A 26,432-nucleotide genomic window follows, 5' to 3' on the forward strand; every position below is an offset into this window, starting at 1 on the left:
ATCGATACCCAACCCCAAAATCCCCAATTTTTGGTCCGCGGATGTTACACTATTTAAATAGTCATGTCTTTTGAATTCTCTTTATATTTGTCTTTTCATTAGTAACTAATAAGTTCGTTGAAACAAATTTTCCATTTTATGTTGAATCTATATAATTGATCATTAATATCTACTCCCTCTGTTTCATAATATAGGATGTTTTAGTGAAAACACGCATATTAAGAAGTAGTAACTTTTAAAAAGTTTAACCAGTCACAAACAAGTCTGCATAATATAAAATATAAGTTTAATCTAAAAGTTGCATAGAAAATTGGAAACATCCTATATTGTGAAACAAAAATATTTCTCTAAACATCCTATATTATGAAACGGAGGGAGTAATATTCAACATTATTCTATAATCTAACTAAAATTTTAGAAATGATTTTAGCTATAGAGGAATTTAATAAAACTTAATATAGAATTTACTGTTGCGTCTATATATCGTAACTTTTTGTTAAAAAATAGTTTAATAATTAAAAATAATAATAACAATCTGAATAAATGCGAACAACAGTTACGACTTTTCATAGTATTTTTTTTTTAAATTGTTTTTTTAACTCAAACAGTTGTATCTGTTCATTGTAGTGTTGTGTCGTTTAACTATATTTTATTCATACTTTTTCATCCTAACATTTTGTTCTAATAGTCATGTCTTTTGAACTTCTTATATATTTATCTTTTCATCAATAACTAACAAATCATTGTTCGTTGAAATAAATTTCCGTTTTCTGTTGAATCTAAATAATTTGGATATTAATATATAATATTCAATGTTATTCTATAATCTACCTAAAACTTTAGAAATGACTAGGTAATATCTGGCATCAGCGGTTGGGATATCCGGCGTTTTCTGTTCTTGCTTCGTTACCCATTTTTCTAGTATTTCAAATTGTGCTAGTCCTAATCCTTGTGACGTTACGTTTTCTCTTTGTTCTACAATTTACATGTGTCATACCAACGATGAACATTCTTTTTTATCCATATAAACTATCATAAATTAATTAGTAATCATACATCTAAACTAATTGATGTATAAGCCACTATAATAGTTGAACAAAAATCGAGAGTGTAGATGGTTTTTGTCGTTTAAATGTCTTACAACTGATTTTTATAATATATAATATAGTTATTATCTACATATTGTTATTTTCTATTTGTAACAACCCGTCCCGTGGACCCCACTAGCCTCACTGCTAGCCGCCCCAACGGACCCCAAGCTGGCCCTGCAGGGCATCGATCCTAACCCCTCGATTATTGATGTGACAACCCGTCCCGTTGACCCCACTAGCCCACCGCTAGCTTGCCCCCATAGGCCCGAAGCTAGCCCTGTAGGGCATCGATCCTAACCCCTCACTAGGCAAATGGAACTATTCATCCAAATCCACAGTAGGTTATTGGTGCGCCAGGCGTTCCTCGAACCCTGGTCCCCACCCTTTAACAACCTTCCCACAGGACAAGTTGCCACCAATTGATCTGCAGGTCAATTGGTGGCAACTTGTCATGTGGGAAGGTTGTTAAAGGGTGGGGACCAGGGTTCGAGGAACGCCTGGCGCACCAATAACCTACTGTGGATTTGGATGAATAGTTCCATTTGCCCAGTGAGGGGTTAGGATCGATGCCCTGCAGGGCCAGCTTGGAGTCCGTTGGGCCGGCTAGCGGTGGGCTAGTGGGGCCCACAGATGGTCCGTTGGGGCGGCTAGCAGTGGGCTAGTGGGGTCCGCGGGACGGGTTGTCACACTATTCCACAAATATTTTTCCTTTTGTAACTTTATTTTTTATCACTTTACTTTTTATCCATTTAAATTGGTATTTAATATGAAAATTACAAAAAATAGATTTATATATCGTAAATATTTTAAATTAATTTTCATACAACTTTTTACTAACGTGGACATCCTAAATAAAAATACATCTCACATTACATATGTAAGTGCAAAATTTACCCTTAATAAAATATCTTTATCTTCACGTCCCATAAAAAGTATAATATCTAAATAGGATTACTAACTATCTTTAAAATGATAGGGTTATCATTTTATACTCAATTGAGTGCCTACACGTAGGAGTGGAACGGATACGATATCTGAGATTCAACCAAATCTAAAGCTATGATTGAGCAAGGAAATAAACCCTAATGGGCAAAAAGCACATTTCATTTCCTATATAAACACCTCATGCCAACAAAACAAGACACACAACAAAGATAGTGAACATGAGAAGAAAAACGAAGCATTCCCTTATAGAAAATGAAGCATCGAGAAAAAGAAGCTTCATCAAACGGAAAAAAGGGATGATGAAGAAACTTGCTCAGCTGTCGACTCTCTGTGACATCAAGACGTGTGCAGTTATCTACAGTCCATACAACCCAGACCCTGAGGCTTGGCCATCAAGAGAAGGCGCTGAGAAAGTGATATCAGATTTTATGGAGGTTTCGACGGGTGATCAGAATAAAAGGATGTTCGATCAAGAACGTTTTCTGCATATGAGGATTGCTAAAGAGGAAGCGAAATTGCAAAAAATGCATACTGATAACCAAAATTTTGAGATTCAAAATATTATGTTTGGTTGTCTTAAAGGAGAGATTGATGTGCGTAAGCTTGGTGAAAAGGATCGTCAGGATTTAAGTTCTTTTATTGATACATATATAAACAAGCTTACTTGCAGGAGGCAGAACCTTATGGAGAATGGTGAATCTTCTTCTCGTTTACCTCCTTCTGTTGTTGCAGATGCAGTTGTTATCCCAGTTGGAGATTATGATCACATGAATCAAAATCAAAATCAGCAGAAATCGATTCAACGCCAAGGTGATTTTCTTATTGAACCTTTTCGACAGATTCCACAGAAAATTCATCAATTCAATATGAATGTGAATCTGGATTTGAATCTGAAGCCGAATCTGGATTTGAATCTGAATCCGAATCTGAACTCGAACCAAAATATGATTTTGGATTTGAATCAAATTCCTAATGTTGAAGAGGATGGAGACCCCATGGACTGGAACCATCACCAACCTAAAACTGATGATATTGCTATCACCGCTGCTGATGTTGGTGCTCCTAACACCACCAACAATTGATTTAGAGTTAAAAAGGGAGTTGTTTTTCTTCTTCTAAGTGAAGTATTTAATCGTTTGTAATTTTGTTTTCGTCATTTGAAAAGATAAAACTTCTATGTGATATCTTTTTGGTTTCTATTTTTTTTTGTAATAATAATTAAAGGTTTTGCTTTTAAGGTCATTTTAATGTTATTATGATTACTAGGTATATATGTATTTTCTTGAAAAAATCTTAATTTTATTTTAAATTTTTTAATTATATCGAAGAAAAGAAACTAGGCAATAGTTATGTTTCAATGGTAGGTTTGGTTCATCAATTCAATGTGAGAACAAAAATAATAGAGAAGGTTTTTTTATTAAATTTGGCTACTGATGTGATTCCTACATATTGTCGAGAACTATATTCTAATATCATAAATAACACATAATATTATGAAAACAATCTATAAACCCCCATGAACTTTCATATAGCACCACAAACCCACAGATTTTGAACCTCGATCTCTGTCCACACAATTTAGAAGTTGAAATCCAGTTTTCCCCTAATTCGAAAGTTCGAATCCTTAGTCCCCCCCCCCATAAAGGTTGGTTAACGCGGTTTATGAAAAAAATTGATGTCAAACCAAAAACCGAATACAATAAACCAAATTGAGACCCGATTCGAGTTATTCACAATGCAAAATATATACCCAGTTAGAAAAATCCCCAAATTGAAAATTTTATAACCCTAGTTTTGATTTTCTCTCTTGAACATCTTCCACTTTCTTTTTTCAACATCTAAGATCTAATATGAGCAATTCATATGGAGCTATGAGTGGAACATCAAATGTCCAACAAAGAAGAAGAGTTATGGGTGTGCCAAAGATGTGTTGGTGTGGAGCTGGTATTGTGGCATTGATTTCAAAGTCGGCTACCAATCCTTACCACTGTTACTATTGTTGTGCTTATGCTGCATCACTTAAGGTAATGTGATTGATTTTTTTGGGTTGTTTCTAACTAAATTTTTATTCTAATTCTATGTGCTTTATAGCTTATCAATGATAACCATTACTTCAAGTGAGTTGAAGAAGCATTGTTGGATGAGATCGAGAGATTGGTTGTCATGCATCCTGGACTGTGTGATACATCCATCCCCAGCACATCTAAATGCAATCTTCGTTTTATCATACCTGTACTGTGCGATATTGCATCCAGTCTTCAGAGCATGGCTGATTACAGCTTCCTTAAAGGCAATGGCATTGAAGAATTTCTCGTGATAGTACAAACTCCCATCACCACTTATGATGTTGTTATTCTTTCTCTCCCGACCAGCTTCAACATCTTCATCAGTTTTACTGTCCGGATACTCATCTTGAAAGATCAAAAGTTCGTCTCTAAACTCCGTTACAACTTTCTCGATTTCAAACGCGTCTCGCTCCCTTGGATCTTTATCGTCAGGTTAATCATCTCTTATAGGATGACCTTCTCCTCATTCATCTGGCGGACCAGACCTAGTATTATCAATAGATTTACTGAAAAAGTGAGAAAAGAAGTACAAATGGACAGCAAATACTTGTGTTATCCCAAACACTAGATTTTAACCCGCGGTACACCGCGTGTATATAATTTTTATTATTATTTATATTTTATGTTTGTTTTAATATTTTATGCTATATTTGTTTGTTAAATATTAGATGTTTTGTAAATAGAAGAATAACAAAAAATTTCAGTCGTTTTTCCGGCTAAATGTTTATATTAATTCTTGGGGGATTTTCAAAAATACTCCTTTTTCTATGTCACTTTTCAAAATACCCTTTCATGATGTCCATTTTCAAAAATACCCTTTTTTAATATATAAAATGATAAAATTATAAACCTTAAACCCCAAATACTAAACCCTATCCCTTAAAAACTATACCCTAAATGTAAATTGGGAACCCAAACCTAAAAAAACAAATTTTAAAAATTAATTTAACATAGTATAATTATGTAAAAAAGGTAAAAATGAAAATGTTAAAAAAGGGCATTTTTGAAAAAGGGTATGCCAAAAAGGGCATTTCTAACAAACTCTCTTAATTCTTAACCTGCAATACACTTAATGATTATTTTTGTTATATTTAGTCTGTTTTGTTTAGTGTTAAAGATTCTATTTTTATTTTTAATTATTCTAACAAAAAAATAAGGGATCTAAATACATAATATGTCATTTATACTTTGTGATTAAGTCATATTTTTCCTAATAATTTAATTATTTTACACAATTTTAGTTAAATTAACTTAATTTTGTATATCAAATATTCTAATATTAATAGTAGATAAATAACAAAATGAAGATTTAACCCGTGTTATTATAAATTTACTGATATTTTGTTAATTCCAACATGTCCTCTTTGAAAACTCATCTACTATATAACTATATTATATAATATTTGAAACGTTTTTAATTTTACATATTCATAAAGCTTTAAAATTTTATTAAATTTGTATATATTAATATTAATATTTAAATAAATGTGAATTGAAGTTCTCTTTACGTTAAGAATCAGAGCCCACAGGTTTTGGAAAACAAAATGGAAATCAAATTGTTGTTTTCTTTGTTTGCAAAAGATTTGGAGATAGAATATCTTCAAAACAAAATAGATAGTGTGATTAAATATTTCATAATTTATGTTTCTATATTGATTGTTGTAACGTTTTTTAGTTGTAATGGAATGTAAAATATTTGTTAGAGATTATGTTTATAAATAAAATTTTAAATGTACAGATAAAAGGGTATAATCCAAAATGTAGTTAAAAATGTATATTGTATATAGATAATGACACATTTGGGCCTTTAAACAAATAACTGCTCAATCAATACGACACCGTTCGACCCAAATTAACTCAACAAAATCCAAAAACACGACAAGAAAGGGTTTCACTTTCACTGTGTTCGACAATAATGGCGACAGGAGAAGAAGCGATACCAAAAGTCGCCGTCGTAGTTTTCATCCTCAAGGCAAACTCAATCTTGTTAGGTCGCCGACGTTCCTCAATCGGCCACTCCACCTTCGCTCTTCCCGGCGGCCATCTCGAATTCGGTCTCTCTCTCTCTCTCTCTCTCTCTCTCTCTCTCTCTCCACCTCTCTCTCTTTTTAAATTTTTCCCAAATCTTGATTAAGCTGATCTTTGTTCTTTAAGCAGGTGAGAGCTTTGAAGAGTGTGCAGCTAGAGAAGTAATGGAGGAAACGGGTCTAAAGATCGAAAAGATGAAGCTCTTGACTGTTACAAACAATGTCTTCAAAGAAGCACCGAAGCCATCGCACTACGTCTCTGTTTCGATGCGTGCGGTGCTTGTGGATCCGAATCAAGAACCGAAGAATATGGAACCGGAGAAGAGTGAAGGATGGGATTGGTATGATTGGGAGAATCTACCAACCCCTTTGTTTTGGCCACTTGAGAAGTTGTTTAAAAGTGGATTCAATCCTTTCACTCATGGTTGTTGTGGTGGAGACTGAGAGATCATGTATTATTATTATTATGAGTAAAGTTATTGATTTGGGATTTAATAAAAAGGGCATTTGGTCTAGTGGTATGATTCTCGCTTAGGGTGCGAGAGGTCCCGAGTTCAATTCTCGGAATGCCCCCTCTCTGTTTTCCTTTTATTTTAACTGTATTTTTGGTCTTTGTATTTCCTAGTTACAAATAATCTTAGACTTTTTTGTGGATTCGATATTTCATTATGTTTGACTGTCATCTTCTTAACTCAGACATTTGACCTCTATGAGAAAGAGAAAATGGTACAACTAACAAGTTGCATAAAATAACAAAAATAGTAAGGCGACTAATCTACGATCAAGTTGGTCCTTGTTACGGATATGACGTAGTTAAAGAACATGACAAGATTAAGAATATGGTGTGTGTGAAGGATATGGGAACAGAAGTATATATATAAATTCAAAAGAAGGGTAACAATGCTTAGTCCATCTTGATTTTTATATGGCCATCATGAGTCATGACCTTGAACATAAAAAGGAACAAATTCAATAGTATTCATTTGATGCACGAGAGGTTCTGAGTTCATTTCTCGGAATGCTCCTCTCTTTTTTAGTATTTGTGTTCCTATATGATACGAGTAAACCAGATTTTGTTGGTGGGTTTTTTTATTTCTTCATTTGATTATCATCTTCTTAACACAAATATTAACCTCTACAACCTATAAGTTGCAACTTTTACTCACTTCTAGAACCACAAGAATTTTTTACTTTTGTATAAAAACAAAAGTTGTAATTAAGGCGACTAATATAAGATGAAGTTGATACGGATATGAACATATTTAAGAACTTGAGAAGATTAATACTAACATATGTTTGAGACCTAGCTATAGAATATATTATTAAATAGAAGTAGATATAAATTTGAAAGAAGGCTAAGAAACTTTAATCCATTTTCTTGATCTTTATATGACCATCATAACCTTAAACATATAAGTCCATAAACATAAAAAGAAAGGAACAATTTCAAAAGTGTATATAAATTGTATGCATATACAACGAGTATATCCTATGTAACTATGTATGTTGATCTAATCTACAAAACAAAACCACAAATAAAAAAAATTGCAATGAATAAAAAGAAATCAACTCAATGAGGAAGAGAGTCAACAAAAGAGTTGTGTCTCTTAGAAGGAGCAGAAGGAGGAATGGGAACGCCTTTAGGTAAGTAACCAAAGATATGGCTGTATTTAATCCCTAAGCTCTTTCTATTCTTGATCTTTATCTCTGTCGTGGCTCCGATTCTTGCGGCGGCTGTCAAAGAACTACTTGCCATCAGAAACAGAACAAGACAGCGCAGAATCATCATCGTACAACACGGAGCCATTTGGTATTCGATGTGTTCTTTTTCTTTCTCCTTTTTCTAATTTTCACTTCCACTTCGTTAATGAATGAAATGAATAATGTGTATGTATGTGACTATGAGTATATTTATAACATGTGTGTGTGTGTGTGTGGATTTGATTGGAAATAAGTGTTGCGGAAATGAGGGAGAAGTCGGGGAATAGTAATAAGAGAGGAGTGAAGCCTACGCTAATGAGACTTTGAATTTTTGTATTATTATATTGTAAATTCTAAAGTTTTCGAATGTTGAGTTTTTCTCATTGTTTTAGTCGTCGTCTTCGACTTTTATTTGTATATTTTATATATGCAGAAGTCCATTTTATGATATGAAATAGGAATCTAGTTTGAAGGGATGGTCATTTTTCTTTTCATAAGTATGTACGACTCCGCTGACGGAGAAAATATTTAATGGCTTTAAGGACATAATCACTGTTATTTTGTTTTCTTTCGTATATTTCAACTTTCAACAGTAATTATATCACAAGATGTATGAAATTGTAAAGAAATATTAGCTTTCGATTTCATATCAGACATCAATATGTGTTTTGTGCAGAAATTTTTGTAGATATCATCCTTATATACCTTACTACACACAGCACCGTTCCAAAAAAAAAGAAAAAAAAAATCAAATCCTTACAAATAATGTAGTAATTCAATAACTGAAATCTTAAGGTAGTCTAAATAAGATCACATCTTAGATATTATAAAAGACTAAAGAGAAGGACAAAACTTGTATATAATTCACGTACGCAGTAGACTTTTAGAGTAAAAATGACTATAATTTAGAACTAATAAATAATAACTAGGTAACAACCCGTACTATATGCGGGATAAATTGACTCAAATAAAATTATTACAAGTAAAATTACTATTTGGAATTTAAGGGGTTATATCAATAATTTTACACATACTTTTTTATTTTATTCAAATTTACATTTAATTATTTTGTGTAAATAATGTTAATTATTGTGATAATGTTATTTATTTTCAAGATTATTGTAATAATTTATTTTTAATATATACTTCCTTTGTTTCATAAATAGTGTCATTTTAGAATTTATTTTTGTTTCACAAAGAGTGTTATTTTATATTTCCAATGTACTATTTTATATTTTCAATGCATATTTTTCATTAGATTTTCTAGTTTTAACTCTTAATCTATGACTAAATTAACTAATTAAACATTTATTAAATAAAGACATATATGTATATTTTAATATTTTCTTAATTTGTGTGAAATGTGTCAAAATTACATTTATTGTTAAACAGAGAAAATACTTAAATAGTCATCAAATTTTTTAAAATCGGAGAATAAGTTTTGTATTTCAAAAAGTTAAATAGATGAATGAGTTTTTTAATAGTTTATGAAATGTAATTTACTTTTAATAATTAAATATGTTATGAAAATGATAATTAAATTATTAACTATATTTTATTTTTTTAATAGTTGATGAAGTCTTTCATTATAAAAAAAAAACTAATAGAAAGAAACATTACCTTATATATTCTAATGACATATTTATGTAAATAATAATGAAATAAAGATTTCTTTATATATTTTAATGGCACGTTTAATAAATCAAAAGACTTATTTTTGTAAATATGTTTATCTTGAGATGTTTAATTACAATTAAATCTCCAAATCGCTCTGGCGACGCCACATCAGCATTTTCAACAAAATGTTTCTCTATTAATATATAGGGGATACATGTGGTATGATCCCCTTTTTAATATTTTTAATAAATAGAAGTACACGACTTCAAATTGATAGATAATATAGATTATAACTAAAATTAATTATTTGATATGATATATAGATTAATTATTTGATAGATTATATAGACAGGATTAGGATCCTCTTAAAAACGATATCCAAAGAATAAAATAAAATCTTCAAAGAATATTTAACTAACTATATATAGGCAAAAAAAATCTCAGTAATTAATAGAAATTAATCATTCTTACACATATTACAAGTGATTTCCGATTATACTAAAAAATAAAAGCTTACCTAACTTTATCAGAAAATTTTGACTGAGTAATGGGTCAAAATTTGAATATTTAAATTCATTCAATATATTTCTTTTGTTGAATTGTATAGTTTTATATACTACAATAAAAAATTTAAATAATTTAATTTGGAATATTTAAAAATAGTTTAATTGATAGTTTTAAGAATATAATAAATATATGATAGATTAAAAAATTAAAAATTATAAACATTCTAATTTGATTTGTTATATCACGGGTCAATAATGTCACTATAATATGAAAAAAATTCAAGAAATATATTTTTTTGCTAGATCACGGGTTAAAATTTCAAATATATGATTTTTCGAATAAAATTTAAGTTTGGAATAATGTTGTTTGGTAGGTTTTCTCGGTCACGATGATTTTGACAAACATACGTTACATATTTGGTCCTAAAATTAATATACATTATACTATAGGTTAAGTCATAGAATTAATAATCAAAATACAATATATAATTTTAAACACTAAATAAATCAAATAAAACTAACAAATAAAAATTAATTTTTTATCATACAATTTAATCCGCTTTATACCGTGGGTCATAATCTAGACATACTAGAATATATCTTACAAAATAGATTTTTATTTTCATAAGTCAAATTCAGTATATGTTTTCATGGTATAGTGTTCTATCCAAATAAATATTTTTAAAATAAATAAAATAATCACATATACGATATTTTAAATAAAAATGACCAAATAAACAAAAGAAAGAAATTTCAATTTGTGCTCACGGATTATATTCTAGTTATTATATTAAAACGAATATACACATCAAAGTTACTGGTATATTCATGCACGAAAGACACGTGAAAACAATGTATACCAGCTCTATCTTTTGCGTGAGAAGGTATTTCAAGAAAGTAAGACACGAATACACATAATTTGACAATTTTGAAAATTGGCTTTCCCATAATCTACATTTTTCTTTCATTTATTCCATATTTGATTTGGATATCCACCTGATTTTTGCATATAAGTACAGACTTCTTCACGAATTACTTTCTTTCTTTTTACCAAACTAGACCAATTTTTTTGTGTCTTATGAATGTCAAAATAAAGTAAAATTTCCAACATACCTCCCACGTTTAGACATGTCGCAAAAAGTCTTACACCTCTTCTACTTAGTCACATCTATATATATATATACTAAAAAGAAAAAAATTATATAAGAAAATCATGTTATTTAATGTTTTGTTATATGTAGCTAGCATTGAACAAAATTCACATTATGGCTTTGAATGGTTGGTTGATATGCTCTAGACCGGACTTAAAATCGGAACAATTTCCTATTTTTTTACTATTCACTCACTTGTTTGATATAGTCTATATCAAATCCAAAATAATAAAACACATGTTAGTATTGAGTGAATAATAACTCCATACTAAAATTTAATTATTTGTCCGTATTTTTTTAGTCTGCTTTACTAATGCAGTATGAAGTTTAGCATACCAAATTATTAGTATGCATTGTTTAGTATGGAATGCATGTTTTATACTTTTATGCTTGATTCGTGAATCAAAAATCGTTCGTGAATCGTGAAGCTCAGTGAACGAGATCGGACTGTGTAGCCTTGACGACATCAATCTCAGGAAGGCAAAACTACGTACTAGCTAGTAGCAAACAAAATGAAAGAATCAAAACAAGAGACTTATACTAGTTTGGGTGATGTTCAGGTTAAGGTTTGTTTTACAGTTGAATAAATGCATAATCGAAATTTAAAAAGACCACAGCTTATTAACTTGCAAGTTATTGTTGTCACTAATCCTTTAATTCAACACGAGGACTCTAATATTTATCTGTCTTATATAGTTTGGTTCACTCCCAAAGGAACATGATCAATAAGAGCATTTTCATCAAAGATTTGTTAACCATCTACGACTACAATAGCGAAAAAATGTTTTAAAAAAAAAAAAAAATAATATATAAAATATAATCTATACTATTAAGGTAAGAATATTCATGGATCAATTTTTGGACCATGATTTTGTTTTGATATTAAATAAAAAGTTTACTATTCAATAATTATTCATACGTATATTATCTATATTAACATTTTCTTTTTTTGTTAACTCAGAGTAAATCCCCAGACTTATGGAAGGCCCGAGACTAATCTCTAGGGGAGGTGCAGCCCATGGATAGACCCTCTCTCCGGATATTCAAATGGGCCATTAGATAGGCCCATATCCATGTAAGAGTGCCCAAGAAAATGTGACTTAGTTTCGCGTAGCAGGGGAATCGAACCTGAAACGTTGTAGCATCCCAGTCCTGCTCCCTACCATTCGACCACAAGCTCACAGATAAAATGAATCTATATTAACATTTTTGAAGTACATTTTGTATTATGCCATTTTAGTTTTGCTTATTTAAAAAGTTTTTACAACATTAACCCCTAAAAAATTTTCAAAAATAATATTGCACACAAACTCAATTACAATCTATGAAATAACTAACTAAGCACACACAGTACATAAAAAGAAAAGGAACAAAATTTAAACTTTTCGCTAGGAAAATTCCTCAGCATTTGATAAAACAATCTATGAAATAACAAAAATTGGATTACCCATGTAGAAAAATCTATGAACAGATGATGTGCGTTAATTTATCTATATAGCTAAAACGGAAAGGGGACACAATTAGGTTCAATTGAACAATGAACACAATACGTTGATGATGCTGAGTCAAGATCGAGCACAAACCTTGGAAAATGAAAGCAGGATTGGTCTAACAGCAAGTTCCAAGCATCACGAACACGAACAAGAAGAAAAGTAAAGAGACGCTCTTTTTTCTTTTGTTTGACAAAGACCAAGATTTGGTTTACCAATGCTTAAACCTTTCCTTTGTTCAAGAAAAAAAAAAAAAAAACCTTTATAAATTGGCTTTACTACATAAATGAAAGAAACTCTATTTTACAGTTTTACTGCAACAAAATATTAAACTAAAGTCCAGAACAAAATAAAAATCAAAATTGACTACGCGTGGATTATTTTAATGTGATTTCTGTTTTTTCAATATTATAAAATTTGCTTATTTATAATTCCAACACTGCATAAAATTTTGAATATAGGGTATATGATTTTATGACCAGTGCTAGAGAATGAAAGTTCTAATGGGCCAATGTAGTTAAACAAGAAAATGAAGACCTGTAAACGCAATATTAGAGACAGTTTCCATATAGGATTAGGAATATAATAAAAGACCATCTTCTATACAATTCTATAACCTTCTTAATTCTTATCCTGGTTCAACTTTTTGATGCGAAGTTTCATATCCAACCATTCACTACTACGCTATAAACTCTGAGGGATCAACATGAAATTCTCTCGAGGGGTTTCAAAACTCACTTCAAGAATCATCTTCACCTTTGGTGATTCGTAATTAAGTGAAAGTGTGTACAGCCACAGTGTAGGAAAGATGATATGAGAGCTGTCCTACTTTTTGAGAAGATGGTGCAATGCAGCCTACAGTTACATACACACCACACGGCTCCTTAAAACATTGTATCGCGAACAATAGTCCCACATTATACTCACTTTTGATGAATACCTGGTCCATGATGTACATTTGGGCGCTAAAGCATAGGCCACAACTAAACCTACTATGCATGTATCTTTGATAGTAACTTTGAAGGTGGTGGATAGAAAACCTATAGTTGTTGTAGAGATATTTATTTAAGCCAATGTATATACTACTATAAGAAGATATCTAGAAGATAAGTAAATCTTCCATAATCATATATATATATATATATATATATGATTTTTAACTATTCTATATGATCTTATTAGTTAGGAAAGTAGGTTAAGTGACATTCATATCTATATTAACATTTTTGAAGTACATTTTGTGTTATGCCCTTTTACTTTTTCTTATTTAAAAAGTTTTTTTTACAACATTAACCCCTAAAAATTTTCCAAAAATAATATTGCACAGAAACTCAATTACTAAAACTTCTTAAATCGACCAAAATTTATATGTTTATTGCCATAAAATCTTGACAACATCTATACATTTCAATTTTTCCAAAAACAACTCTACCCATTAAAGTTTTATTCCCATAAAATCTCCAAAACTATCTTTAGAGATGGTATAATCTCTCAAATTTAAATGATATCTTGATACTGCATAATAACTTTTACGGATATAATTTTTTCACGGGTTAAATCTAAAAAACATTAAACTTACAGGTTAAATTTAAAAATACTAAAAATGGAAAAATATAATAATATAAAAATAGTTCTTTCACGGTTTAAATCTAAAAACACTAAAAATATAAATTTTAATAGCCATACAAAATTCAATACGGTAAAAATGTAACATTATTATAAATAAAACTAAATAGTTGTTCCGTCATGTCAGCAATATACAGCTGGTCAAATTTTGGAATTAACAATCAAAATACAATTATACCATCTAAAACACTAAACAAAAGAAACAAAACAAATACAATTTTAAAAAATTTAGTTTATTTGTTATAAAAATATTGTCCCGCGGTATACCGCGGGTTAAAATCTAGTTGAAATACAATTCTCTAACCTTTCAAATTAACTACGCGCGGATCATTTAATATCTAATTAGTTGACCCGAATATCTCTCCAAATATTTACCATTGATTATCAAAACGAAATTCAATCTTAGACACTGATTTTTCAAATGGTTGTAATTTAAACCATATACAGTAAAACGTCTATAAATTAATAATGTTGGGACCATGAAATTTTATTAATTTATAGTGATATTAATTTATTTATAAATTAATAATTATTATTTTATAGTCTAAATTAATAGTTATTGATTTCTAGTTATATATATTTTTTTATTTTTTAAAATTATGAATTGAGACAATTTTAGCAAAATATGATTAGACTTTAGATGGATTAAATTTTATGGTCTAGAAATTGAATTTGTAATGTCTAAAACAACATTATTGAAAAGAAATTACAAATACTATAGACAAATTCACTGATACACATGACATACATCAATTCAAATTTATGAAAATTTAATTTGTCGTATTTCAATAGTCTATCAAACTATCTAAAAATTGAAAACTTTTAAAAAAAATTAGTTATGAGCTGTGATATGTTATAAAGTATTTTATATCATTATAATTTGAAAATACAACACAATAATTGTTTTATTGATATGAGTTTTAGGAGAATCATGCATTATTATATATATATATATATATGTGTAAATTTATATGATTATTAGTTTATGATATTATTGGGACTATATTTTACATGGAGATTTCAAAAAAAAAAATATTATCTTATTATCTTATCGAGTTTTGTTATTTTTTACACTGGTCCGACTTGGGACCAACAAAATTTATTAATTTATAGTGTTTACTAATTTATAGAGTATTAATTTATAGAGGTTTTACTGTATTTTGATTTCCAAATCTTACAAAATTGCTTGATTGCAAAGATTTCATTAATTGCAAATCTAAAACACTTTTATGAGATAATCTTGCTTAAATCTTAATCAATTAGAATATTTAATTAAGAAAAACTTATACATCAAAATTAATAAAGAAAATGTTTATATACATAATAAATCAAATCTAGATTTCTGATTCTATATAAATATTTTAGGAAAAAACTTTAAAAAACAAGAAAAGAAAATTACAATTAATATTTGTGCATATTTTTCCTCACAATTTTAGAAAAAAAATCAGTTTAATTTTGAAAACAATTAACTAATTACAATTTAAAATAAAATTTAAATTACTTTAAATGTATCTTAAAATAGTAAAGATATTCATTATAGCCTTAATAATATAAAGTTAATTAATATATAAGATATGTGAAATTAATAAAAATCAATTAAATTTTATTTTAATGGATATATAAAATATATCTAAAATTAAATTATTTGTAAATACTCTCTAAAACACAAGATATGCAAGAAATATCTTTAAAAAGATCTTATGTAATTAATATATTTTGTAATCATAAATAAAAATAATATATATTTATGAAAATAAACTATTTCATGGATTACATTTGTTGTTTAAGAAAAAAATATAAAAAAAAATCATCAAATAATAAAGAAAAAGCCAAGAAATTTCAATTTATATTTATATTTTTAAATAGTAGTTATCCTAAAATAAGTATTTAAAACTCTAAAATTCAATAATTATAATTGGTTGACTATATTGTATTACTATATATTTATGCAAAATTGAATATTAATAAGTAGTTTTTTAATTTATTTACTATGAACAAATCTTATATTGCAGAAGGAAATAAATTATATGTCAAATGGTAGCTTCTAGAAAAGAATTTATTAGAAGAAAAAAAAACGATCTAGAGTTGGGCTGGATATGGGCCGTTCGTGTCCTTTGTTTTTGATATAAAAACGGTTCGTGTCCTTGTCAGATTTGATTCGAGCATAGGGGTTTTGGTTTCAGAGGCTTACAAGCTAAGATCAAATCAAGAGGTAAGGATCTCTCGATTTTATAGGATTAGCCAATTTTTAATTTTTGTATGTTTGTGTTTGTTTGTTGCTTAAAACTAATGTTGTTGTTGGGTCTTTGCGTGTTGTGGTCACATCACAATCTAGGGGAATTAATTGATTCGAGATGGATGGTGGCGACAGTAATGGAGATCCCATTACTCTGGGATCATTTTTCAGAAGTCAATTGTATGAGATGGTGGATGATCCTTCAACTGATTCAATAGTTTCTTGGAGCGAGAGCGGCAAGAGTTTCGTCGTTTGGGATGACTCAGGGTTCCTCAAAGCTGAGAGCCTTGAACTCTGGGGCTTTAGGAAAGTTGAAGAGTCTGATCAGAAATGGGAATATGCATGCGATTATTTCGTGAGAGGTCAGCCTGGGCTTAAACCGCCTCCTCATATTTGTGGTGGCCCTGTTTTAACGCCTGGATATCGCAGAAAGATTGAGATCGTCTTCGCTGGCCGCAAGGTGGTTTGAGAAAGAAAAAAAAAATATGATTGTCAGATGTTTGTTTTGTTTGTTCATAAAATCTAATATGGTTTTGTTTTGTATTTTTCTGGATTTAGGGTTTGGATATTAACAATGGCCTGATTCCTTTAAGCAGTTTATCATGCATGAAAGGAATATATGCGGCTGCGAATAAGCAACGCAGTGTAAGAAAGCAACGACGGCCTTCTCTTTTCAAAAGAAAAATGTATGATATGGTGGATGATCCTTCAACTGATTCAATTGTCTCGTGGAGTGAGAGCGGCAAGAGTTTCATCATTTGGAAAGAAACTGAGTTCCTGAGAGATGTTCTTCCGCAACATGTGTTCTTCTTGCGATACGAGATGACATCCTTTGCCCGCTGGCTCTATGTCATGGGCTATAGGAAAGTAGAAGAATCATCTCACCAATGGGAGTTTGCTGGCGATTATCTTGTCAGAGGCGAACCTGGCGAGCCTGATTTGCCCACACCTCCATGCACTCCTGGGGGGATTATGGTTACCCCAGAAACTGCCAGAATCATGGAGACGAACTTTGCTTTCCAGAAGAAGTATCTCGAACACCAAGCTTGTAATAATGAATAATCTCTCTCTCTCTCTCTCTCTCTCTCTCTCTCTCTCTAGGTTCGTTGGAGTTGCTTTGCTTTCCTTGTTGTTGTTTATATTCTTCTTTGTGGCATCATCACCAAACTCTTGTGTGCTCTGTTTTTCTTTTTTTTTTTCTTTCTCTTAATCTGTTTTAACTTCTTGTTCGATTGAAACTTTATGTTTAGTCTATTTTGTTTTTTTAACTTATGGTTTGTAAGATGCTGTGGTTCTTTCCCTTGATGGTTTTGTATTGAAATATATAGATCATTATGCAGCTATGTTGCCAGCTTTGTCCCACTCTTTTGGTATCAGAGTGCGAATAATCGAGACCGCTTAATCAAAACACGAGTGCGAATTGAGATTTTGCTTTTTCCACAAAATTTTATTTTATTGCAACAAAGTTTGACAATTGCATACAGCAACTTTTTTGATAAGAAGATTCGACTAAGATTGTGAGTCTCATGAACCAACAGACTTGAGGGTAGTAATTGGTTGACGCAGAATTTGTTGTTATTGTGATGTACATTGTTGACATCGGGAATGACAACCGTAGATAAGGCAACATAACACACAATAGATTCCATAAGCTGTACTACACTCAACAACTAATGTCGTTATTACTCTTCCTCTATCTATTCATACTTACCTCCTTCTGTAAAATCATCTGCAAACGCCTACTAGCTTAGTCCTGTTATGCTTCTTCTTCATGCACAGCTCCCTCTGCCAAAGCCCTCTTTTCCAAGGTAGTATTGACTCTGCTGACCAAGTCATGAAATTTTGCCAAATCATCCATCTTCAACTTATCAAGATCATATTCACCAATCAGAACCAAACAATCATCAATCAAATCCATGAGATGCACCGCATTGGAAACTTGCTGAGTTACCAAAGACAATACTGAGTCACGATCCATAGAGGGTGATAGTTGAGGTATTGGAAATGAGGCTGGCTGTGGTTTGGGGATGGGCACGAGATGATGAGTGAAGATGAAGTCACTTGAGATGCAGAGCACGTGCTGAAGGCATTGTTGTATGCGCCCCAGTTTAGCAAGCGAACCCCGAGGCTGAGGGTTGTCATGTCTGCGGAAACTATACAAAAGTCCAGTCATTAGCCTCTCTAGAGTTGAGCTCCTAGTTTTCCAGATCAGATACCCAAGGTCTTCTACGTTTTGTACCTTAATCTCATCTGACACCAACACATGAAGCATGTCTATCACCCGAGAAACATAATTAGAAACCAATAGATACATGCCTGAGGGTGAAATCCCTTGAAATGCAGAACACATGCTGATTTCACTGTAGTATTCCCTCAGCACATCAATATCAGCACTCATTGTGTTGATTAACTCATGGACATGTGAAGTCAATGGGAATCAATTGAAGTTCCCCTTCAGCTTGGAGTTGCAACGGTGCTGGGTTCTTGTTTCTGGGAAGACGCACCAAAGAGAGCCAATCTTTGGTCTCAGTTACCAGATGCTGAAGAAGAAGACGAATCCGTTCCATAGCAGTCAAAGAGGTCTCCGGGTCTCTCTAAACATGAGAATCTTAGGGTTAATTTCGAAACGGCGAAGACAGCTAAATCGATAATCGAAGAAGGTAATAAACAATAACATGTACCTGTAGATAACTATTGACTAGGTTTCTGATAGCATCCAGCTCGACATGTTGAAGAGACCAAATACGAGTTCTGGCGGCGTCTCCTTGAGAATGCATTTCCAGATAATTCGATAGAGGGAGAGATCGAGTCAGAGTGAAGAATTTGTGTTAATCGATTCCTGAAGAAAAACCTTACGAGTTCGAAGTTTCGCGAGGAAGAAGACGACGACAGAGGAGGGGGGGGGGGGGGGGGGGAAACGCGTTTACCCAAACTGCAAACCCTCTTATAGTCAAAGGGGAGAAAACGCGTTTACCCAAACTGTCACCTAGAGTGTTTCTCACTCTTCAACTCACATACCAACTCCAATCTTCTTCTAAACCAATCACGCTCAAATTTAAACCGGCAATTGAATCACATTCTCAACAAATTCTTGAACCGCTGGAGCTTGGGTTTACCTATCACAAAAGAAAAAAATTTGAATACATACTTTAATTTTAGTAACATATTTGAAATCTATACTAAAATTTTTAAATATTTAAAATATACCTTATATATTGCACAAAATAACCATTTTGTCCATAATTAAAAATCTATATTAACATTTTCACAACAGTTTTAATAAAGAAAGTTTGGAGTTGGAACTTATTTACAGACAATGCCATTGACATTTATTTATTTTAAAATTAAATTAGTAAAAATAATTTTGGTAAAGCCTATAAATCAGCTATAATCGATTTTGTATGTACTCAATTACTCACCACATTTAATTTAAAATATAAACAAATTCAAATACAGAAACAAATTAATGGCTGAAAAAAATATCAAATTACATAAACTTGGCATATTCCCTAAAAAAAATATTATGCAATATTTAAACCCTACTTACCTGTAACCAATTTAATATGTGGCGTGTTAAGAGGTGAAAAATAAACCTAATTAATTGCCTATAAATAATTGGCCCATCTCAAGTTAGCACCACCAACAACATCATCCGTCTCTTCCTTCCAATATCGGCACCCAAACGGGATAGAGAAGCCTTTAGGATGAAGAGAGTGGAACCGATCAAGATCTCGACGAGAATGAAGAGGAGATTCTGTTCACGGAAGAAGTAGTGAAGCGATCTGGGAAGAGATCTAGGGTGCTTTAAGGTCTTGGAAAAGTAAGGACTGGATTGGCTAATGGGAATTTCAGTGGATTGTGATTATGTAACTAATTAATTCCACTGGATTGTAATTATGTAACTAATTAATTTCGGTAATATATATACACATTCTTGTGTGTGGATGATCAACGTGATCATCAACATGATTAGCATTTGATTTGAATATAGGAGATTAAGAAAAGGACCAAAACTTTAAGCAAAATAGTTTTTTAGTATTACTATTTTTCAAACAACACAAATATATTGCATGTACAATTAAACTGATTTAATAAAAATTGGTATTATGCAATCTTAATAATTATTAATAAACTCCAACAAAATCTCTATATTCCAAAAAATTGTGAATTCCAAAAAAGTAATGTTTTACACTGCAGGTTAAAATATAATAATAATGTTTATGGATTATAAATATTTAAACTTTATAAGAATTATAAATATTTTAACTTTATATGAATTATAAATATACTATATAGAGTTAATCTCAGAATTATAAATGTTTTTTTCAATGAGAAAAAAATGGTGTCATTTATAGAGTTATGATGTCAAATGCATATTTATCCTGTTACACATTTTAGATATTGAGTAAATCAAATTTACTCCTATATGAGTAATATCAACAATATTACTAACTATGTGATAATAAAACTAAATTTGTGTAAATACAGATTTTTGCAATTTAACATATGCACAATACTAGAAAAGCAACACTATTTTATGGAAAATTTTATTTGTCCACGGGTCCAAACCTAGACTAAAAATAAACATAAGTATGTATGTGATGGGAATTAGGGTTAACATTAGTACACTTATCTTTTTTTGCGGATTGGTTTAAAAACACAAGCAAAATATAAAAAGAGTTATAAACCGACACTAACCGGCTCCATCACTCTCATATACAATAGGTTCTAGGCAAAACTAACTAATTTCAAATTAGTGGATAAATTTTAAGTAATATTATATGAACTATAAAGTGTATTATACATATTAACCGATGTTTACTTTCACAACAACTAATTTTAAATGATTAAATTCTAAAATAAAAGAATTTTGATTAATTAAATTCGAAATTAAAAAATAATTGTATATAGAGAAAGCAAATAAATTACAAATATCTTAATATTATTATATTTTAATATATATATATATATATATATTTGTCAACTTTTAAAAATATATATTTGATCTAACATAATATTTTTTATTAAGTTATGTAGAATATATATTAAAAAAATATAATCCTGCGGTATAGCGCTGGTTAAAATCTAGTTAATTAAAAAATTAAAAATAAATACAATATAACTATATCAATTCATTTGATAAAATATTTCTAAAAACATTGTGTAAACTAGATATTCGAAATTCTGATAATTATTTTTAGAAATGATGAATTAATTTATTATATATAATATTAATCAATAACTAAATGATTAAAATTCAGATAAAATAAATAAAATATGCCCTTAAGTAATAATTAAAATATCTGGTATTATTTAGTCATTTAATTTCAAAAATTTATTACATAAAAATAAAATAAAATTAATTGGAATTTTTCTTTTTGGAATTATGTTTAGTAAAATTTCAGATAATAATAGATTTAAATATATATGTATATATAATTCACTAATAATTCTTTAGTTTTTTTCAATCATTTTTTTTTTTGAAAAATAAATAGATATTTCGATATATTAAATATGTTACTGAAAATTTGAGTATAAGTTAACTTATTTTTAAAATTATTAAGTTTAATAAAATAATCAAATATTGTGAGCTTTTAGAAAATAAATCAACAGTTCAAAAAAATTGACTATGTAACAAATCAATTAATAAAAAAAAAGTTGCCTTTTTTTTAATATAAGTCAACAAAGAAAAAACATAAATCAGCAGGAATAAAATATAAATCGACAATTCAAAAAGTCAAACATATTAATAAGTCAACGTAAAATGAAATAAGTCTACTAAGACCAAACAAATCGGCGAGAAAAAAAATATAATTCAACAAACAAAACAAATAAGTTAACATCATCAAAAGTCGACTATGTAAAAAAATAATCAAACAAAAAAAAATCAAGAATTTTAAAATAAATCGACGGAAAAATAAATAAGTCGAATTAAAGTTAAATCAATCATTCAAAATATCGACCTTATTAAAAAATCAATGTAAAATGTAATAAGTCAACAATGAATAAACAAATCAACGGAAAAAAAAAATCGACTATGTTATAAATTCACTAGCCATAACATAATTCAACTGTTTTAATATAAGTCGATGACAAAGATAATTAAGTCAACAAAAGTAAAAAAACAAAATGATTGTTCAAAAAGTCAACATTATAAATAAATCGATATTAATTAAAATAAGTCTAAAACATTGATATATATACATATATATATATTAGAAATTGTATAATCTTGAATGATTTTAGATTTAAATCTAAATAATATATACAAAAAATATTTAAATTCTTTTTCTTTATTCAAAATTTTAAAATCAAAAATTGATTTATGTAATCATTATTTAATAAGCAATAAATACATTTTTGTTATAATTTATATTTATTAATAATTTATTCCGAATTTAATAATTTTAAAAAGTAATTAAATAATTACTTTTTAAAAAAGTAATTACTTCTTTTTCTTTTTTGAAAAAGAAGTAATTTATTTTTAAATTTGAATTATTTTAATATTAAAATTTAGTTTTTATTCTTTTATTTAATTGTTAAATAATATCTAATAACTAGGGTATATTTGTCCATTTTCATTTCAAAATGTGTAGTTTTCAAATAATTATAATATTGAGTGTAATTTTCAAATTATTTTAGAAATTTAGTATATTCTTAAAAATGTCTCCAAGCAAAATTAGCATTTCTGAATTCCATATGTGCGGAGTCCCTTAACTCTTTTAAATCCCTACAATAAAACTGTGCACGCGCGCGATGGAGAGATGAATCATTCGTTAAATCTTGCAAAACTACAAAACTTACATAGTATTTCAGCCTTCAGGTCGTAGAACTGTAGAAGAACATTTTGAAATTGAAACAAGAAAGAAGTTTGGGCCTCGAAAGAATCTTGCTGTGAAACTCTCTAATTTCCAAATGATGAAACTGTTGTTGCTTTTTGCCCCACGACATTATTGAATCCAAATGAATGATCGTTCACAACCGATCATATATACATGTGTGTAAAGTGAAGACAAAAATATTCGCCATAGCTAAACACTTCTTTTATATAAACCTAGCTAGTGTTAGCCTGTTAGGTTACCTAATGGGCTTTTTCCATTGTGTTCTTTTGTATTTTTATTACAGAGAAATTAAACTGAAACGACCACAGTTTTGTATTGTACCATTTCAAATTCAAAGTTATTGTTATATCACAAAAACGAGGGGTTCTAATATTTATCTGCCTTAACTCTCTTACATTGGTTCACTCCAAAAGGAAGGTTCTTGATCTTATCTCCGTTATAACACAGATTAGGGTTCCCCCAAACACCAAGTCTCCTTCCCATCCTCTCATAAAACTTCCCAGAGAATTCCAACTCTCCGCTGATGTTATTTCCATTCACGTAGAGCGCGCTGAGACTAGGCATTTCGGTTTCCATTTGCGGAATGAGTTTGCCTCCGAGATTGTTGTTGCTCAGACCTAAAAACCTCAGTTTCTTGAGCTCCAAGATTGAACCAGGAATCTCCCCTGTTAATCCTGTGTTGGAGAGGTCTAGAACCACCAAATTCTTCAGATGTCTCCACTCTATTCCTGTCAAGTCCCCGGCGAGGCGGTTATTGGAGAGAACCAGTTCTACCAAAGAACTCATCTCTTGGATCTCTTTAGTTATTCCACCTGAGAATCTGTTGTTTCTAAGGTCCAAAAGAGTCAGATTCTTTAAGGACTGTAGCTCTCTAGGTAACTTTCCTTCCAAGTAATTGTTACTGACATCAAGTTTCAGAAGTGAATTTAACCCTCCAACGCTTAAGGGCAACGACCCGGATAAGAAGTTCCGGCTCAAATCCAATATCAACAAACTGGTTAACCCAAAGACCTCTGGTACTCTCCCTGTGAACTTGTTTCCTGACAATACTAAGCGTCTCAGTCTGGTCAACTTGCCCAAATTCCCCGGTAATGGACCTGCTAACTGGTTTTCTAGTACCACCAGAGATTGAAGGTTGGTGAGATTGGTAATGACAGAAGGGAGTTCACCTATCAGTCCCGGGTTTGATCTGATCTCAAGTCTCTCCAAGCTTTTAGAGAGATCCAACCACTTCTCATCCGAGATTGAAGCTAGGTATCGGTTCGGCGATGTGAAGCAGCTGTAAATAGAGAGGGACTTGAGGTGCTTGAGCTCAAAGAGTTGTGGTCTGATCACTGGAACGTCAGCACAAGCAAGAGAGTTTTCTTGCACAGTCCCAAAGCTTAAAGCAGTTACATACCAATGATCATCATACATATCACAAGTAACACCCTGCAGAGTTAAACAACAGAGAATTGGAATTTTCATGAGAAACAAACGTAACATTAACAAATATATTTTTATCAAAATAAACCAATTTTTTAACAAATATATCAAAATAGTATGTTGCACACCAATATGGAACATAAGAATTTAGTTACTAATAAAAATGAGTAAAGAATTTTATTTTCTTTCGTCTGGTTTGAGATTACATTGTAGGCACATGCACAAAAAAAAAATTAGTAAGATAGTTTTTAAAACAAAAATGATATTTTTGCTGTTGTTCTTGAACGGATTCAAATAAGATCAAAGAAGAATGATGAGAGAAAGAACCTGAATTGGAGTCCAGCCACAAGGGTCAGGATAAAGAAATGAGCCATTCCATGAGTCACCGACAAAGCCTTGAATTGTAGAGTAGAGAGCAGTTTGTTCTGTTTTCTCCATAGGACCTCCTTCACTTTCCTCTGCTTCTGCCTTGCTCAAATCCACCACCAAACACCACACACATAGTAAATAAACCAAATGTTGCTTCTTTCTAAGTCTAAGCATCTTTATATTGAGACTACACTGAGACGATACCAAAGAAGAGAAGGAAAGAAAAGTGTTTGTGTGGATCTTATCTGTATTGGAACTATTCCACTTGTTGCATATGTTATCAAGGGAAAGTTAAAGAAAAAATACAGCAACAAAGATAATCAAGAATTTTGGGTGGGTGTCAATGTTGGAAGATGAAAACAAAGCTATCACCATTCACCACAATTGGGTTATGGGACCCTTTTTGAAAACAACGAATGTTGGTTGATTTGTATACGAATTGTTTTGATTAATCTTTTATCCTCTAGAGCTTGGTTTGTGTCACAAGAAAATTTAGAGGTTTCTCTGTTTCGTTTCTCTTTAGGGTTTATAGTATAGAGGAAATGCCATGAAGAAGACACAACCAGAGAGCAAGAGAGGAAAAGCCAAAATCTGTTTCTCTAACTTATGATTACATAGCACAGACTATATAATATGACAAAACTGAAATATTGGATTTAAAATACGAATAACAAATACTATTTGATAAAAGACTAAATGTAAAGGATCTTACAACTTTGACATATTCATTTTATGGTTGTTAGATCCATAGACTAGAAGCATTGTGAAGAAATAGGGTACATAGCCAAGGATTTAGACAATGACTTAGCATTAGCAATTAAAGTTTATAAATCGGAGAAAGAAAAAGTAAAAAACAAATTTTTGAAAGCAAGACACAGTTACCAAAGCAGAGAAACAATAATGGTAATGAAAATGATAAGAAGAGAGAGGTCCAACATATTGTGTTGATAATGCAAGTGAAAGCGAAAGACAGAGAAGATCGAGTGAGTCTTTCTTATAAGAGGAGCTGTTTATTCTGCAGCCTCCACATTTTTATATTTTATCTATATGTTTCTGATATTTCCTCAACTGTCCCTTTCTTCAAAAGTAGTTATTATATTTCCTGAAAAAGAATTTTAGAAAACACTGAAAAAGGAAGAAGCTTACTTGGTGGTTGAAATTAAAGAATAATGTTTAGTTACTTTGGATTTAGTTACTTAAAAGCATTAATAGAATAGAACCAGAAGATGTATTTTTTTGACTGATTCAAAAGTCATAAAACCTTGCCATTGAGAGAATTAATGGGGATGTTTCTAAGAGTGGAGTGTAATGAAGAGTGAGTTTTTGATGCTCTTGCATGT

The 26,432-nt window shown here is 30.5% G+C and overlaps 3 protein-coding genes, 1 non-coding gene and 3 pseudogenes across 6 annotated transcripts; 4 read left to right on the forward strand and 3 right to left on the reverse strand.

Annotated features, from left to right (window-relative positions):
* Positions 1–2,208: 2,208 nt before the first annotated feature.
* LOC104789715 (MADS-box transcription factor PHERES 2 pseudogene) lies at positions 2,209–3,305 on the forward strand (annotated as a pseudogene). Its single transcript, XR_015557773.1, has one exon. The product of XR_015557773.1 is annotated as an MADS-box transcription factor PHERES 2 pseudogene (transcript).
* A 2,639-nt stretch (positions 3,306–5,944) lies between these two features.
* On the forward strand, positions 5,945–6,783 carry LOC104787930 (nudix hydrolase 1). Its single transcript, XM_010513591.3, has 2 exons — positions 5,945–6,156; positions 6,260–6,783. The coding sequence occupies exons 1-2, from the start codon at positions 6,018–6,020 to the stop codon at positions 6,571–6,573; spliced, it is 453 nt and encodes a 150-aa protein (XP_010511893.2). The 5' UTR covers positions 5,945–6,017; the 3' UTR covers positions 6,574–6,783.
* Positions 6,631–6,702, forward strand: TRNAP-AGG (transfer RNA proline (anticodon AGG)). The gene has a single exon. It is a non-coding gene; the product is annotated as a tRNA-Pro (tRNA).
* Positions 6,784–7,472: 689 nt separating the features above from the next.
* Positions 7,473–8,074, reverse strand: LOC109132998 (protein IDA pseudogene; annotated as a pseudogene).
* An 8,017-nt stretch (positions 8,075–16,091) lies between these two features.
* LOC104787931 (uncharacterized) lies at positions 16,092–17,795 on the forward strand. Its single transcript, XM_010513592.2, has 3 exons — positions 16,092–16,432; positions 16,556–16,916; positions 17,015–17,795. The coding sequence occupies exons 2-3, from the start codon at positions 16,575–16,577 to the stop codon at positions 17,516–17,518; spliced, it is 846 nt and encodes a 281-aa protein (XP_010511894.1). The 5' UTR covers positions 16,092–16,432; positions 16,556–16,574; the 3' UTR covers positions 17,519–17,795.
* A 280-nt stretch (positions 17,796–18,075) lies between these two features.
* LOC104787932 (uncharacterized) lies at positions 18,076–19,358 on the reverse strand (annotated as a pseudogene). The gene is made up of 2 exons (XR_015557774.1): positions 19,138–19,358; positions 18,076–19,050 (listed from the first exon to the last, which is right to left on the reverse strand). The product of XR_015557774.1 is annotated as an uncharacterized LOC104787932 (transcript).
* A 4,228-nt stretch (positions 19,359–23,586) lies between these two features.
* On the reverse strand, positions 23,587–26,050 carry LOC104787933 (uncharacterized). Its single transcript, XM_010513594.3, has 2 exons — positions 25,051–26,050; positions 23,587–24,729 (listed from the first exon to the last, which is right to left on the reverse strand). The coding sequence occupies exons 1-2, from the start codon at positions 25,264–25,266 to the stop codon at positions 23,665–23,667; spliced, it is 1,281 nt and encodes a 426-aa protein (XP_010511896.1). The 5' UTR covers positions 25,267–26,050; the 3' UTR covers positions 23,587–23,664.
* Between the last annotated feature and the right edge of the window lie 382 nt (positions 26,051–26,432).

This window comes from Camelina sativa, chromosome 5 (genome assembly GCF_030686135.1).
Source record: "Camelina sativa cultivar CO46 ecotype springtype chromosome 5, ASM3068613v1".
In the NCBI taxonomy this organism is placed as follows: Eukaryota; Viridiplantae; Streptophyta; class Magnoliopsida; order Brassicales; family Brassicaceae; genus Camelina; species Camelina sativa.

Coding starts and splice junctions, on each gene's coding strand:
- LOC104787933 (XM_010513594.3), bottom strand. CDS start 25,266: ATGCTTAGACTTAGAAAGAAGCAACATTTGGTTTATTTACTATGTGTG. Junction 24,730..25,050: donor GTGGCTGGACTCCAATTCAG/GTTCTTTCTCTC, acceptor TTAACTCTGCAG/GGTGTTACTTGTGATATGTA.
- LOC104787931 (XM_010513592.2), top strand. CDS start 16,575: ATGGATGGTGGCGACAGTAATGGAGATCCCATTACTCTGGGATCATTT. Junction 16,917..17,014: donor TCGTCTTCGCTGGCCGCAAG/GTGGTTTGAGAA, acceptor TTCTGGATTTAG/GGTTTGGATATTAACAATGG.
- LOC104787930 (XM_010513591.3), top strand. CDS start 6,018: ATGGCGACAGGAGAAGAAGCGATACCAAAAGTCGCCGTCGTAGTTTTC. Junction 6,157..6,259: donor CGGCGGCCATCTCGAATTCG/GTCTCTCTCTCT, acceptor TTCTTTAAGCAG/GTGAGAGCTTTGAAGAGTGT.